This window comes from Polyodon spathula, chromosome 11, assembly GCF_017654505.1.
Source record: "Polyodon spathula isolate WHYD16114869_AA chromosome 11, ASM1765450v1, whole genome shotgun sequence".
Taxonomy (NCBI): domain Eukaryota; kingdom Metazoa; phylum Chordata; class Actinopteri; order Acipenseriformes; family Polyodontidae; genus Polyodon; species Polyodon spathula.
Window position 1 is genome coordinate 36,318,910 of NC_054544.1, and position 17,418 is coordinate 36,336,327.

Below are 17,418 nucleotides of genomic sequence, written 5' to 3' on the forward strand. Positions count from 1 at the left end.
AATTTTAAAAGTGTAAAAGCCCTACAGCTCTATTAACATATTTTAAATGCTCTCTGATGGTCACTCATAAAAGACCCAACAGTCTGAAAGTTTTCTTTGTGTAACTAAGAAAAGGAAGGCAGAAACCACAGTGTACTCTCCTGTATATCAGTACTTTTCCTAGATTAGACACTAGAGAGCAGAAGCACTTTTGGAGATGGAATATTTAAATGCAAGGATAATGAAATTGCACATGTGCTAAACACATCTACCATGTCTGGTTTCCCAATGCATCCTTCATCTCCTGATATGTTGCTAACTAAGCACCAATTGATCTTATAAGATGTAATCATAACCTCCAACTTACAGGCTCTTGAGAATATACCAAGCAATTAGCAAAATACTGTACAGTACTGCATAGAGGTAAAAAGACATCACTTCAAAGTTTGAAGAAATTAGAGAAAAATAATTAACCATGTATTTGAAATGTTTTCAAAGCATGTCTTCAGTTTCATGTCACTACTCCCAGACAGCATGGATGTAGAATATTTTTGCCTGACAGCTGCCAAAAAGTGATTTTTATATGCTGAGCAGGAGAATAGGTGATAAGCCTGCAGAGTGGAATCTTGACAAGCTAAACAGAATTCTACACAATGTATATTATGGTGGAGAAAAATTATTTATTTATTTTTTTTAAATTCACCCTCGAATTAACGCCTCACTTAGATATTAGCGTTTAAATGGACAACACCCTCAAATAAACGCCGCTCTCAATAAAGAAACGTATTTTTTTTTTTCTACCCCTGCTCAAAAAATAAAGAAACGCGCAACTCTGGCTATGTACATGCGACACCCCCGAAGAAACTGCAGCCTCAATCCACCGTGTAATACAAACTAATGACACACACCTTAGTAAGCATATTTTATTTTATGGTACAGTCCCGAAAGACAACCCAAGATGAACTACTTACAGCACAGCAGTCTTTCACGTCCTTTTTTTCCAGCAGAGTTCAGTGCCAACACAGCAGGGGATAAAACAAGGGCTGTCTGTTTACCTCGTTCTCAGCTTGGATGGCGAAAACAAAAACTCAGAGGAACTTAGAGCTTTGCCGGTCACTCTAGTCGCTATCCAAAAGCTGGTCGAAGATATCTTCTTGTAGGGGGGTTAGTTGTTTTGCTTTTTATTCAATTGGAATTTTACACAGTCCTGTACAATTTATATATATATATATATATATATATATATATATATATATATATATATATATATATATATATATATATATATATATATATATATATATATATATATATATATATATATATATGAACAGAGAAGTAAAAATACTTACTATCTAGAGAAGATTTAGTTTTGGTTTCTCTTACAGAGAAATTACAAACAAGCAGGTAAATTAGTGAGAAAAAAAGATATATTTTATATATCAATTATAAATATATTTTACTTTTAACAGAAAGTAAACAGATATTCAGAGGTAATATGTTTCGTTAAGAAAAACAACTGCATGACACTCAACTACCATTCTCTCTCCCCTTCTTGTCCTGCCCTATAGCAACCAATACACTCCCCTGACTTCCCAACTTCCACCTAATAATCTGTCATTAAGTGTCAGTAAATGTACTGTAATAAAGCCCCCAAAACAACACGAGTATAGTGCTGCAGATCAGAGACTCTCACGACGTCGCTTCTAAAATGCTTTAAATCATGTAAGAAAATATTGCAGCGCTTGTAAAGCATAGTATTATTAATTAAGACCGTCCTCGTATAATCGCCGCCCTCGTTTAATGGCCGCAGTCATTTTGTTTAATTTAAAATAAATGCCGCAGTGCCAAATTGAAGTAATACGGGATATATAAAAAATATATATGTGTGTATTTTTTTTCCTAATGTCATGCTAACAGATAACATAACAAGAGTACAGTTCTCGCTATCTGGATTGAGACATACTTTACTTTTCCTGGGAATTTTATCCCCATTCCTAGACACATTTCCCTTTACTCTCATGAAAATGACAGCTGAAGAGTTAAACCAGTATGGCATTTTGGCCACTGAGATCATTGATTCCAGTCTTCTAAATCCTGACAATTTTTAGTGAAGAGTGGGCTGGGAGATTAAATTGCTATGGAAAATAAGCGTGCTGCCTATACTTGGATGAACCTGTAAAGTGTGGTACACCTTGTAGGTCTCATGGATGACTACAGAAGGGAAGAAATAATTCAATCCAGCATTCCAAAATTAATCAAGAGATGTAGGGTTCTATTTAATTAATATGGGTGATAAATCAAGATACAGAGATTGTTTAAACTGGGAACCCTCCCTGGAGTTTAAACAGTTTTACAGGCATACATAGAATGCTAGATTCTGTAAACAGAGGGTCATATTTGTATTATTTAACTACAGTGATTTTGGGGCATTTATCCTAGACTCCCTAGCCTCTCATAGGCCTTTCGGATTGGAATTTGCTGAGTCTAGTTTAACTTTAAGATTAATTAAGCCACTCCATGTGTGTGTGCATGTGTTAGATTCTGTATGAAGCGATATTAAAAGCTGTCCACTGTTGGTTGCATCCATCTGTTTGTTTCTATCTTGATTAAAACATGTATCTTGGAACACTCAAATATGATTTTATTCAGAAGAAAAAAAAACATTCTGTACAGAAATTAGGTTTTCCAGTATTTCAAAACCGTACTTATTATGTTCAAAATCTGTCTGTTGGTTTAATATTTTTCCAAATAGGAGTAATTATTTCTTTTGAGAAGGGAAAGGTTTTTACATTACATAGAATGGGCATATCCCATTATCTGTCTCCTAACCTAAATTCCATTAAAGCACCTTTATTAAGATGCACAAAAGAAGATTTTCCACTTTCCTTTATTAATTTGTGTTGAAAATGTCCTTTCAAATACACCAGTTAAGAGACATGCAATATGGCAACTTATTAAGAGTAAAAGTGATATGTTTACAGATTGTGATTATAGTAATTCCTTGTCATTGCAGAATGATGTCCCCATGAACAGAGTAAAAGAAATCAGGCCTAGACAAACAACTTTTAGATCTTAACTTCATATAAAACACAACTTTTCTGTATCTTCTTTAACATATTCCACAGAATTGCAGAATTGTGGTTGATTGAATACCTATATAAGATTAAGATGATTTATGGTTAGTCCAAGTCAGGTGAATGTATGTGTAAAAATGCTGAATAATGGGGGGGAGATAATAATAATAATAATAATAATAATAATAATAATAATAATAATAATAATAATGAGTCGTTTAGCAGACGCTTTTATCCAAAGTGACTTACAGACTAGGAGTTGATCTATGCATAATACAATACATAGGATCTCGGTTTTACATCTCATCCAAAAGGATGTGTCCTGGAACATTCATTCATTTACAAGTGGATACCTTTCTTCCGCACACAGTTCATAAAAAATGAGCTCATGCACGTGGTTATTACATTATCCTGCGACACAACAGATGTAAGAGGTCATAGCCAGCGGGGTCAGGGAACATGGCACAGCTCTGAAGTCTATCAGATTCCTAAGGGTCAGCTGGCTCGAGTTTCTAAGGTAATAAGTATTGCTGCGTTTGTTAAAAACAAAAATGCTTTTTTGTGGACATTAATTGCTTAATATGCCCAGAGTAGGTAGGTTTCATAGCTGAAATCATGTCAGAAAAAGACAAAAAGCTTAAGACTGACAGATCGATAGTATGGGTCTTCAGCTTTGGAGAAAATGACCTCCTGGTTAGAATATACTGTTTTGTACGATACACTGTCGCTCTCAGGCACCTTGGGGAGATTTGAATATTATTTGTACATTTCTAAGGTTTTAATGCTGAACTTTGAGCTACTTTCACAAGGCACTACAAGATATATTTGAAGGCTGTGTGGTCCAGTGGTTAAAGAAACAGGCTTGTTCAAATCCCAGTTCAGCCACTGACTCATTGTGTGACCCTGAGCCAGTCACTTAACAACCTTGTGCTCCGTCTTTCAGGTGAGGTGTTGTTGAAAGTGACTCTGCAGCTGATGCATAGTTTACAAACCCTAGTCTCATATCCTATAAAGCGCTTTGTGATGGCGGTCCACTATGAAAGGCGCTATATAAAAACAAAGATTATTATATTACTTGAATTATACCGTTTTGGCAAAGCATACGTTCACTTTCTTATTCATATGAAAAGTTTGTATTTATCTACTTGAGTACAGTGATTTAAACAATGTCTATATTTAGATCTACTATTGTTTATATAAATTAAATAGCGTTTAATAAAAAATGTATTATTTTAGGAATGCTGGATTGAAGAAAACACATTTAAACTCTCTTTGTAAATTATATTAAAATGCATTTTTAACTGATTTAGTGTTAGTGTTTTGAAGATATTTTGGCCAACCACTGCAAACCTGCAAAACAATGACTTCTGAAAAGTTCCTACCCTCACATGACTGCCCATCCTCCCTGAGTTTCTGGCCTGAAGGGCACTTGCAATAGTAGCTCCCAATGGTGTTGCAGCACTGGTCCTGACAACCTCCATTCTCAGTGGTACATTCATTAACGTCTGCAATGGGAAAAATTAGGGTACAATTAATCAACTCTAAATATCTATCAAAATAAAGGAGAGTATTGTATTTAATACCTGCAGGAATGTTTTACATATGTATTCTGTCACATTCTTTAGTCGTGGCTGTGGTTCATACACCTAAGCTTTTGTTCTGGATTTAGCTGAGCTAGAAAGTTAATAGTGTTGAATTGGCATTGAACAAAAACATAATAGATTTATAAACCAATGCTTAACATTTCCTGTAACATACTTCCTGAAAGTATGTTACTAAATACAATAAGGTGACAGAACATGTATTAATTTACTAGTTGCACAGTATATTTACAGTATTAATACAATACACAGTTATTTTTATATAGCGCCCTTCATGCCATGGCATCCCAGACCAATGTACAAAGTTAAAAACAAAACAAGATAACTATAATAAAATATTGATATACACTCCAGTTACTATACAACCCATTATATAAAAGCACATTTAAAAAGTATGCTTTCAATTTAGACTCCAATGTTTCAACCTGCCTAATGGTAACTGGAATACAGTTCCACAACCGAGCCTCATATGTACTTGAAGTTAAGAATTCAGATATTTCATGAATGTGGATGAATTAAACTAACTGATAAGAATGTATGCTGTATGCTTCATGATGGAATGTTCTTATTGGCAAAGACCTCCCAGTGTTTCTGTGTCAAAAGGCACCACTAATTACTGCAGGCCTGCTTTGTGCAATGAACCATAATTAGATGGCTCTAATTTATGTCACTGTTAATGGGGCTTAAGAGAGAACCACTGAACTGGAAGATAAACTGTAAAATAACCCACTTGGTTATATTGCACAGGGCAGCACCAGGCACAACAAGGGTCAATGTTAACCTGTATGAAAGCAACTCTTAACTTGTGCTAATGAGGGGTGTAGCTGTGACCCTTTCGAATGAATCGATTTGATATCATACTCCTGGCCCCTTTTCCATTTCACAGTTGTTTTTTACCTCATGGCTCAAAACTGGCAAGACTGTGAGAATTTTACATCAAAGCTTGACTGTCATCTTTTTTTTATTATTATTATTCTAAATGGTTTACTAAAACTGGATTCAGGGGGCTGGGTAGAGCAGTGGTGAAATTGGTTTGGTTGGCTCAACCTAGCCCCTGTGGATATTAATCCACATTACAAAACCACCACAGAATTTGGCACGATTTTCACTCTCAGCTTGAGTAAGGTCCAGGACTGCATGGAAGAGGGGGGACAGAGGTCACTCTGGATTGAAGTGCACTCACAGGAGCTGTGAATGGAAGTTCTAACGGTATTCCAGCATGATTGCAGGACCTTTAGAAACTTTACTTTCCACCCTCAAATAAGAGATGTTAAAAACATCATACTACATTTAGAGAATGAAAATTGAATTAAGGTGCAGGTAGGTTGCATGAGATTTCAATCCTATTTTGGAGCAGGAGACCCCAAAAGATAAACCAGTCAGAAAGCCAAGTCTTGCAAGTGGACGTGTACATAACTGCAAATAAAATAACAGCATGATCTCAGTAGTCAAATATCTAGCTGAGTTCAAGAGAGGCCTATCTATAGCTGGGGCAAGCATGAGCAGGACCTACAATCTAGCAGATGTATGGAAAACAACATGCACAGTCTGCAGAGTAGTATAGAACTTGGAATCTGCCAATGATGACAGTACCCGGACAGCATTAAAACCAGAAGGACCACAATAAGAATGATTACCCTTCATGTCAGCAAAACACTGCAACATTGAGTATGAAGAGATAATGTACACAAACAGGGCTATTCTATAGTCTGCAGAAATTCAAATACATTGTAAAGACATATATTTACACATACTGGAAGAATGATCTTTTTCTATCTGTTTTTCTACTCTTCCCTTCATGGACAATGAGAATGTGATTTTTAGTTTAAACAGTGAACAGCCTTCTGCCTCTATACAGCTATTATTGAATACAGAAGGCCTGGGACCTCTAATTGCTGTCCAGAGGAAGTTTCTGTGACTGCACTTTCTCAAATTATCACCTCTTGTTGGTTTCTACCTCTGTGAACTGGTAACACAAACCGTCAGCAGCAGTTACCTCTTCCAATATGAACACAATTGTCTACATACTTCCATCTGTACTTGGTTCTATACCAGCTATATTCTTAACATAAAATAGTGTACTGGGACTACTAAAGTGGGAACACAAACTTCCTCTAGATTGTTACCGGTATATGTCCACAGTATTGTTATCCTCCACATTTATTAAGAATCTTGTTGGAATGTTTGTCATAACATAAAATATTGGACATTATTACACATTCTGATAGATAATTCAGTTAAAAAGCAAAAACAATAATCATCACTGTCCCTTATTGCCCAGATGTGAGTGATTAGAATGTGTTTTTATTTTATAATTACCAATGGAAAATCATTTGTATAATGAGATTCTGCATAGGGACTGACCAAGCATCATGGCTGTGATACAAATTGCAATTACCGAGGATATACACGAATCTCATCCAAAAATGTAAAAAGTTTCTCTTACCCACTGCTTCACAAAATGAACTATGCATGTGAAGTTAAGGTAAATGCAAAGCTTTAGTGGAGTCATTACAGGATGCTAAAGATATTCCAACTCCATTGCCAGGTGATGCCAGATACTACAACAGGATCTATAAAAGTAGCTAATGGCATAAAAATGAATGTTTAGTTAATGCTGTGGTCTATAATCTATTTGAATGGCATTCCAAACAAAGCAGTTAACTGGTCTAGCTATTCTAATGGCAGTAATTTAGAAGGAAGTTAATAATTTGCTTCACATGTACAGTGTTATAATTCTTTCATTTATTCTGTGTGAATGTTGCATCCATGGCAATTTGTTTTAAATGAGCATTTTTTTAACCCTTTATCAATATGGCAATCATATGGTAATTGCTAATTTACTAAAAGGGGTTATCAAAAGATCCTCCTGTTAACAGCTATGTACAACTACAGTACTGTACTGGTTGTAATTAAGCAGCATTGATTATTGACACAATCATCAATAAAAAATATAAGCTTCCCACTTCCCTGACTGAATATATTGAAAACAGCATTAGTTAATGATTTCGGCCCAGTCAACAAGTTGTACTTGCTTTGCCCTCCTTTATCTCACCCTTTACTCTAAGATAGTAACTAGAAAAATGCATGTTAGAAAAAAGTAATGAGATCAAATTTACATTTTCCTTGTTTTTTCAATCCCAATTATTATTATTATTATTATTATTATTATTATTATTATTTATTATTATGAAACAAGAAAAAAATCTTGGCTTTAATTTTTTTATATTTAATGGAAAAATCTCAAACAGGAGAAAACGATATTGCTGGTTCTCTTCCCATAGAATCTTAGTACCTTCAGGAATAGTTCATGCACGTCGGGAGCAACTTGTGGCTTGCTGTCTTTCCATTTCCTGTAAAACTGACAGATGGAAGAGAGAGGCCAGCCAAGAGAATAACAATAGGCACACAGACAACACATTCCATTACCACAGAAGAGAAGCCAGTTTCTCTGGCATTCACAATATTCACAAGTCTCTCTGGCATTCACAATATTATTTACAGAAGCTGTTAAAACTATTTGAAATCTAATGGTTTAACAGGATTTAAGAAAAACACCAAGCTATGTCAAAACCAAAACATTTTAGTTGTATCGTTCTACAGTGATTGATCAGAAGGGAAAGCAAAGAATTAAATATGTTTGGAAGTGATTCAATATTCAAATTGAGTTGAATAGAACATTGTAATTTGCATAATTTTGCATGATAGATAAATTTACATGAATATTCATTCTAGAAATTTGCAGAAACTTAATTAAAAATAAAAACTGAAATCTTGATTGGATAAGAGTCCACCCCGTTGTAATAGAAATCCTAAATTAGCTCAGGTGTAACCAATTGCCTTCAAAATCACACACCAGGTTAAGTGCCCTCCACCTGCATTAAATTGTAGTGATCAACATGATTTCAGGATAAATTCAGCAGTTCCTGTAGATTCCCTCTGCTGTGTAGTGCATTTCAAAGTAAAGACTCAACCACGAGCACCAAGGTGCTTTCAAAAGATTCACCTTCCAGCAGGACAATGACCCCAAACATACAGCCAAAGCCACACTGGAGTGGCTTAAAACAAAAAGGTCAATGTCCTGGAGTGGTCAAGTCAAAGTCCGGACCTCAATCCAATTGAGAATATGTGGAAAATTGCTGTTCACCAAAGGTCCCCATCCAACTTGACGGAGCTTGAGCAATTTTGCAAAGAAGAATGGGCAAAAATTGCAGTGTCCAGAAGTGCAATGCTGGTAGAGACTTCTCCAAATAGACTCATGGCTGTAATTACTGCCAAAGGTGCCTCTACCAAATATTGACTCAAGGTGGTGAATACTTATGCAATCAATTTAGAACCATTTGTAGATTTTATTTTTCACTTTGACATTATGGACCTTTTTTGTGTTGATCAGTAGCAAAAACTCCTAATTAAATCCAATATATTATATATATTGGTACTAATACTGATGGTAAAGTTTTTTAGGTTTTATTTTCATATCACAATCTTATTTTTCTCAAGTGAAAATAAAAAAGCATTTGTTCAGACTAGCCTTCCTGATACCACTAATTAGACATTTGTGTCTATGAAGTCATTAACTAGCAGTATAAACCGTGAGACCAGATTAACCTTCCCTTCACATGGGTAATTAAATCTTTTCTCAAGTCACGAATTCGTACAGCCGATGGGAAGACAGGTGGAAAACATCAGAAGGTGGTTTGGGTGCAGAAGTGGTGTCCCTGTCCGTGACTGGAAATAGCCATTAAAAATGAGAGAAGCTGAAACAGCACTTGGGACAGAATGCAAATGAAGCCAAGGCATGCTGCTCTGTAAACAGATCTTCAACGAAGCACAAAAGATTCCATAGAAACAGGCAATCACAATTCTCATCAATAGTGCTAGCTGAAAGCAGAAGGGGAAATGTATGGCTTACAGACATCTAGTCTCCCAATCAGACTTTAAAGCTGTCTCCACATTTAATATCCCAAAAAAGTCTTCCTCTTATGGAGCTACCATAAGCATTGGGCGCTCGTAAACTCCTTCAAGGATGTCATTCCTGGGCCATCTGTGTATCTGCATACACAAGACATATTATTGAAATACACTAACTGAGGACTGGCACTGACTTTCAAATGCAAAGATTAAGAATCACTTGATTAAGAATGGTGTTATCAGCCACCATCATAAACCAAAGGAAGGTTGTGTTACAAACATCATTGCAGCTTATTATACATGCCAGGCCAATGAAGTGTGGTGTTCTTTTCCACTGTCTTTAGTGCAAGAAATGGGAATTGAGGGATTTTCTTTTTGTTGATCCAAACAGATGCTAGCCACATTAAATAGCGTTTTGTGATGTTTAAAATAAATACCTTAGGGGAAATAAAACAAATGCAAGACACAGAACATTGGGTAGGAAACAAATAGTAAAAGCAGCCTTAGGTTATCCAAGGTTGCTATCGAAGTAATGTGTTACTGTACTTTTCGGCAAGTATCACCCTGCATATATAACACACATTTAATATGCAATTTTTCCAATCCATGTAAATGAATTGTCCAGACATAAATGCTCGGCAAAATAAATGCCTTCTGTAAAATAAAAAAAAGAGATACACTATTACTGGAACAAATACTTTATGGCTCATAACATGTAAAAAGGTGCATGCTGTTTGTGGTAAATGGTGGCATATAAAGACACAAAGGGTATGCACTACGTTGCGCTCGAGGACCCCCTGCCATTCAGTCCTGGACCTCCTCTCAGGAAGAGACTGCCAATAGTGAGTTGTGTAGGGGTTTTGTGATGTGTATGTGGGGTCTAAAAGCACCTGAATTTTTCAGTTGTGACCTAGATTGAGATGGATTCAAACCAGAAAGCTATGAAATGCCATGAATTAGCATTTCATTAGAAACTTGACGGGTAATCCAGATTGTGATTGACGAATAATACACTGTGCTTATGAACGGACTCGCCACATTTCATCAAAGATGGATACACAGAGCTACAGATAAATGTAAAAAAATAAATAAATAAATAGGAAAAAATACACAAATTCAAATAGTTGTTTAGCCATAAAAGGATAATAAGCAGAACAGAGACTCACACTCACTGGGTGCTAGAATTAAACATGATACATTTATATTTATGTCACCTTCTAAAAGCCACATTGTCATTAGAAGTCCTCCCTGCCACATGTATAACACGAAGATCCCACTTTGATATTATTTTCTTAATATAAGTAAGTTTTATTTCTCTTGCAAAATGTACTGGATATCTTAAATCTGAAATACTGCTGTATAGCACTTTAAAGTTACCACAGCAAAGAGCTTCAGAAGGGTTATGTTTTGTTAATTGATATATGAAAGCAACAACAACCAGACTGATATAGATTATAACCTGCTAGTTTTTGCAACCCTCCCTTTGTAAGCAAGCAAGATAAAGCAAATTAAATAAGGTTCAGTAATGTATGCAAGAGAAACACACAGTATAGTGGAAAGCCATGGAAAATAATATGATGCTGTATAAGATACTGGAACTTTCCTTACCTTACTTGATATTAATATTAACAACAAATGTTCCTTCATAATACTATAGTTAGCCTAAACACTATCAATCACCGATTGCTTACACTTGCCAATATATAATATTTCTCTGTTCACAGACAATGTCATTAAACTGATTTGACTAAATGTATAAGACGTATAACACCCTGTTATATTTAATTACATTAATTGTATTTAAGTAAAGACAGTTGTATTAATGATAAGGACAAATACATATCCCTCTCCCACAGTTATCACCGAGACAGCAGTCATATGTGTTGTATGAATTTTAATGTTAACAGAAATTAACAATATCTATAGACTTTAAAATCAACCTGTATACTAATGGCTGAGAAACGCCAGCACTCTTGAACTGTACAATTGGGACAGCATGAAAACTAGACACGTGAAATGGGGCACTGCTCATGCAAGGACATGCTGAGCCCTGTGAGGGCTAACAAAGACTGGGTCTGTTTGTAATTTTAATTCTCCACTGATTTCTCCTAATCTCAATTTAATAATCTAAATGCATTCAGCTGAGATGACCACCACCAGCTAATGCATTCAAAAGCAACTTGGGAAGTCCGGTGGTACACTCTGAAAACTAGCACTCATACTGTACATAAAAAGTCTGGCGAGGGTAATACTGTGTTTTAATAATAATAATAATAATAATAATAATAATAATAATAATAATAATAATAAATTACTTGGTTATTCCCAGTGATATACTGTAATTATTTTAAATGCCGTGAATGTCACTCTTAACTTATCAAGTGGCAATAAAATGTATATCCTTTGTAACAGCAGATCAGAGGTTTCATCACCACTACAGTATACCCTGTTGGATAAAACTGTATGAAGGCCACTGGCTGGAAATTCATGTTAAAACTGAATACTAACTAAAAAAGAAAAACAAGCTACAGACAGTTTCTTAGGAAGCAACCTATCTGGAGCAAACTGTAAATGTGAAAGCTTTTTATTCTACCGCTTTTGGTTCAATTGGTCTCCAGTCAGCTGTGTAAATGTCTGATCATTTACTTCTTGTTAACCTAGCAACCGTTTTACTGGCTGTCAATATTGCTGATGACAGAGAGTTAAAAAAATAAAGGCCCCACCATCATGGACAATGCATCACTGCCAAGGAATGCAGTAAATCCTAATTAACTAATGTGTGCATCGGTTTAAATGGCCACTTATATCATTAAACTATGTTATGTGACTAGAAACAATAGTAATTAAGCTTTGCATCTTTTCATTTTAAATATCTTGGTGAATTTTGCAGTCAAGCAACTGGGAAACATTAAGCAGACCCACCTTGTATACGACAGTTAGACATTTCAGTGAACGTATTTCAGTAAATGATTGCTTTACCCAGGTCACTGCATGTTGTTAAAGCCACTTGTCTGAGTTTTGGGTCTGAGAAAAATAAAAAGTTTACATTTCTGAACATGTGCTGCACAGTGAGTTTGTTTCATTACATCATTTGCTGACTCACTATTGTCAATGGATTTGAGTCAGCAATGAGCTACTATTTGAAAATAATAATTTTTAAAACATTCTGGCTTTTGATTTAGATGAATCTTAATCTTAAAGATTAAAGGACAACAGGCTTTTATATTTGGGTGAACAGATGTGTTTTTCTGTGCATTATTCCACACTTATTATTCATTCTCTGTGTCTCAATGGTTCAAGACATTTTTCAACTCTTTTCTACTTGATATGTTGGTTGGTGCCAAGGAACACTACAATAAATACCGGAAATGTCATTCTCTGACAGGACTTTCTAAGCATCTGCCAATTTGTCTACTTTATGTGAGGTATTAAATGTGTTGCAAGGTGGGTTTACACAAGCCAAGTATTTTGAAATAGGTTGTTTTTATCTCATCTCACGAATTCTTGGTTGCAAAAAGAAACAAGCACTATTTTTGGTGAAGACTAACAAAACAGTATTTGTGTTCTATCAACATCTATTTGTTACTTCCGGCTAGATGCACTGTACATGGAAGTAATATTGTAAAGTGTGTGTACTGTGCATTAAAACAGTTCTACATTTTTTTAAAAGGATATGATTAATTGTCTATAGAACAGTAGTTGTATATTACACACTGGTAATCAGGCACAGATGTGACCTGGGAGTTTAACGGCATAATTCAATGTCATCAAATATGCGCAAGTTCACACAGTTTGTAAGAAAAATAGATTTAATTCAGTCTCCTCCACAGTTATTTTGGAGAAGGTTAAAAAATGGCTTGCCACACAAAAGTACTGACCCATGGAAGTTGTAATAACATGGAGCAATGGCATATCTACAGAAGGTGCTAGTTTATAGCACTACCAATGCAAAAGCAATGTGTGTCCCCAGATGTAAAATCTATTATGAAAGGTAAAACTGTCATTAAGGTTAAGATTATGCATTTGTCTTTTATAAAACATGCAGAAAACTGAACCTTTACTGTTCTTTGTAATCTAAAACCAAACCCAACAACAGTTACTTGAGTGTAGGAAGCTAATGAAAATGTGTCTTACTAAAACACCATACATAACAAGATCTCAATCCCCCGTTTACAACAATAAAGAGAAAATAAACCTGTGATAAAGTACAGCACTGTACTACTGTCAAGATTGTACTGGTAAGAACAATGCATTACTAATAGAGTTTCCTTAGAACAGTATAGTATTGCCATGTGTAGAAAAGGTTTTCATAGGGAATCAAATAAATATAGGGAAAGGTGTTAAACCATAAAGATATTCTGGATGACAGATCCTTTTTTTTACAAACCTGAAAACAGCTCAAGACGTCTTTTTATAAAGGTTTACGGATTATTTCTAACATTCAATGAAATTACATGTTTCTAACTATAAAACTTTTTTTGGTATATTTTTACTCTCATCACACTGTTGTTTCAATTATAATGGTACAGAGTGTAATTAGCAAACTATTAGACATATACTCTAGTTAGAGACTAAATGTTAATTATACTAATTGAGTTAAAAAAATAATAATAATTTAAACCTTACTTACCCCAAAATTGTTATTAACGTCAGCAAGACCACTGTGATAGGTTTCTGTTAGTTACACATGTGGAATTACTTTAAGGACGTGAGATGGAGATGATATCGTATGAGGCTGCACAGACTATTCTGTCTACGATAAATCGAAACTGCAACAATTGGTTACAGTTTATTTAATAATGAAACTCTGAATACAAAATAGTTAGCAGTCAAGTCAGCATTTTAGTTTAGGCGAGTTTTCGTAGTCATACTTTAACTCAGACCTTTGGGGTTGAAGTTAAGAACTCAACTAGTAGACTTGCTGTACTCCACTAATTGTACTTTTATTATCCCGTTTATAAATATATTATTTACACTTTAAAGATGCTAAATATAGAATGTGCATTATTGAACCATTATTGAGCAAGTGTTATTATTATTATTATTATTATTATTATTATTATTATATTATTATTATTATTATTATTAATAAATAACTACTATGTGTGTGGTATCATATGTATTATGGGGTTCAACATTTAGTTTGGATGTCATAGAGTCTGGGTGGCTGTTTCCTTACAGAGAACACAACATGAGATTTATTTTACACACAGATAGTAAAAGTCTGTATCTCTTTAAACATTATTGCTTGTGCACTGCCTGCAACTTTTCTGACCTTTAAGAAGAAAAACACAAGAACTCCCAAATCAGAAGACAGAGCTAGGCAACTTGCCAAAGACCGTGACTATTCAATTCAAATTTAAAGCCATGTAATAGATTCTCAGCCGACCAGACCCCTTTGCCATGGACAAGTTCAATAAAAATGAGACACAAAAAAACTAAATGGCAAAACTGCAGCAAATAAACAAGCAAAGAAAATGCAATCTTTGCAAGCATTATTATTATTATTATTATTATTATTATTATTATTATTATTATTATTATTATTATTATTATTATTATTATTTATTATTACATAAACAGGTAATCACAACTGTAATGCATTCGTTAACACTGTATCCTCGTATGTCTTCATAAACCAAGAAGATATCCTCTTTGCTCTCTGGAGTGGGACATGAGTGCATTATATGATTCGGTCATGCAGTGGGTGTTAATAATATTCATGTGTTACTAAATTAGTTGTAAGTAGGAATGCTCTACCATGTCAATGACATGGTTAATCTGCACAGAACTATGCAGTACATCTGTTAAAGTCAGGAAATCACTGGTTGTAACACAGGGGGATTCATATCACTTATAACATCAAACTTTTTTTTTTTTTTCCTTATTGAAAAACCTAGCCAGTTTGACCACAATGTACTTTCTCATAGGTTAAAGGTAAAAGGAAAATGAAAAGAACAATTTAAGTAATGTGACCCTTAAGAAGGTATTTTTAAGAGATGGTCACATATGGAAATGTTTTAAAACGTAAAATATACGTTTTTTTTATAAGTATAAATATAGACTCCTCACAATATGCTTTTGGCATTAAAAATCATCTGGAGTAAATGGAAATACTCATACCTCCTTGTATTGATTTAATCAGTTACAAAAATTACAAAGCCAGCTCTATGTGTTATATATCGTTCAGATTGAATGTGAAAAGTGAACTGTTACGTAATGGGGGAATTTACAATGTTGTTAATCAATCAATGCATTCCAATTCCTGCTGTTAAATCGCAATTAGGAAATATTTTTAGAAAACTTTTTTTTCTTCTGCTTAATTGTTACAAGCGATTCATTTTTATTTGCTCTTGGGACCAAAACAGCATAGACTCCAGAATGTATATAAATGCTTGCATGTCAATTTATTGAGCTTAGAGGTTGACGAGGAGGCAGGCATGTGCATCAATGAGCACAGGACACTTCCAAACCCAGCACTATTGCCGCTGCACAAAAGACACTGCAGACAGTGCCAGTGGCTGGCGTATTACCTAATTGCATTACCTCTTCTAATAGGTTTCAATACCCTCCATCCCATCCCCACGACACAAAGCAATATTACTTCTTATATACAAATCTCTAAAGATTAGAGATGTCATCATCAGCTCCAATTTGTAAAATGTTTTTAAATAGTTTTAATTACGGTGCCATTAATATGCATGTTTATTAACTGTGTATGTGTTTCCATAATTGCAGATGCTATCCTTATTAAATTAGTTGTTGTATTTGTCTATAGTGCATATGGCTTATTAAGAAAACATGCACATATGTGCTTAATTTATAAAAGTAAACAACACATTAACTACATTTTTCTTATTACTTAGCATAACATAACATGCACAGTTTATAATTAACACATTTCCAAAACGGCTGTTGAATTCCGCAGAGCCTCGGAAATCAAGTATGGGTCGCCTTGATGAATGAATCCCAGGCCTCACCCATGCTTGATTTCTAAGGCCTTACAGCACAGGGCAACCTCCTACGACTCCTGGCCCAAGTCACCTGAAATCAAAAGGGCATTTTTATCTTGGGGAAATGCTTTGTTTTTTTTTTCCGGACTAACTCTGTTATAGATTTGTATTTATTTTAAGTTCGCCAGCACAAAGGAACTAGCCCTGCCTTGAAAAAATCATTGAGAACATGCGTAATGTCAGCACTGCGGGTTACAAAAACTGATAAAAGATTTCAGCACATAATTCCCCTGACAAAAAATACTCAAGTCCCCCTTCCCTTTGTGTCTTTGTTTTACATAAACTTTTTAATTTAGCTGTCAAATGTCCTCTGGGCTTCATATCGCTACTTCATTCTTGTGTGATTAGCTCACTTACCCTTCTTAGATGCTCAACTAAAGCCAGATGAGTTCTGCGAAAAAAACGTCCTAAATAGGCTTTTCAATGGGAGGGAAAGCACAGAGATCGTTGTTACAACATCTCTTTTTTAAATAGTCTACCTAACTTGTTAAAGCAGGATCATCTGGATCAGTATCAGGAAATCATATATTGTATTAGGAAGGAACTTAATGTAATTGCAAATAAACAGTCCAAGTGGACCTCTGATATCCATTACATTTTTGAAGTGTAAGATAATGTTGCTAAAGTTACTAAGAACTGAGTGGCAGAGCAGAATTCAGAGGACAACTATGAATTCAAACATCGCGTGATACCAATATGCAGACAATATTCTACTGTGATTTATCCCTATAGTAGGAAATATGAATAATATCTATTTTTCTAATATTTAACATCTAAGTCATATAGTATAAGCCTGAATACATTTAAAACAATACATCTGAAAGTTATCAACACTTG

The 17,418-nt window shown here is 34.8% G+C and overlaps 1 protein-coding gene across 1 annotated transcript in view; it reads right to left on the reverse strand.

The window, feature by feature from the left end:
• Nucleotides 1-17,418, reverse strand: part of LOC121323372 (multiple epidermal growth factor-like domains protein 6) — an 86,018-nt gene that overhangs the window by 29,896 nt on the left and 38,704 nt on the right. Inside the window, exon 5 of the mRNA XM_041264403.1 lies at nucleotides 4,439-4,561. Coding sequence (XP_041120337.1) covers nucleotides 4,439-4,561 — 123 coding nt within the window. The remainder of the gene's footprint in view (nucleotides 1-4,438; nucleotides 4,562-17,418) is intronic.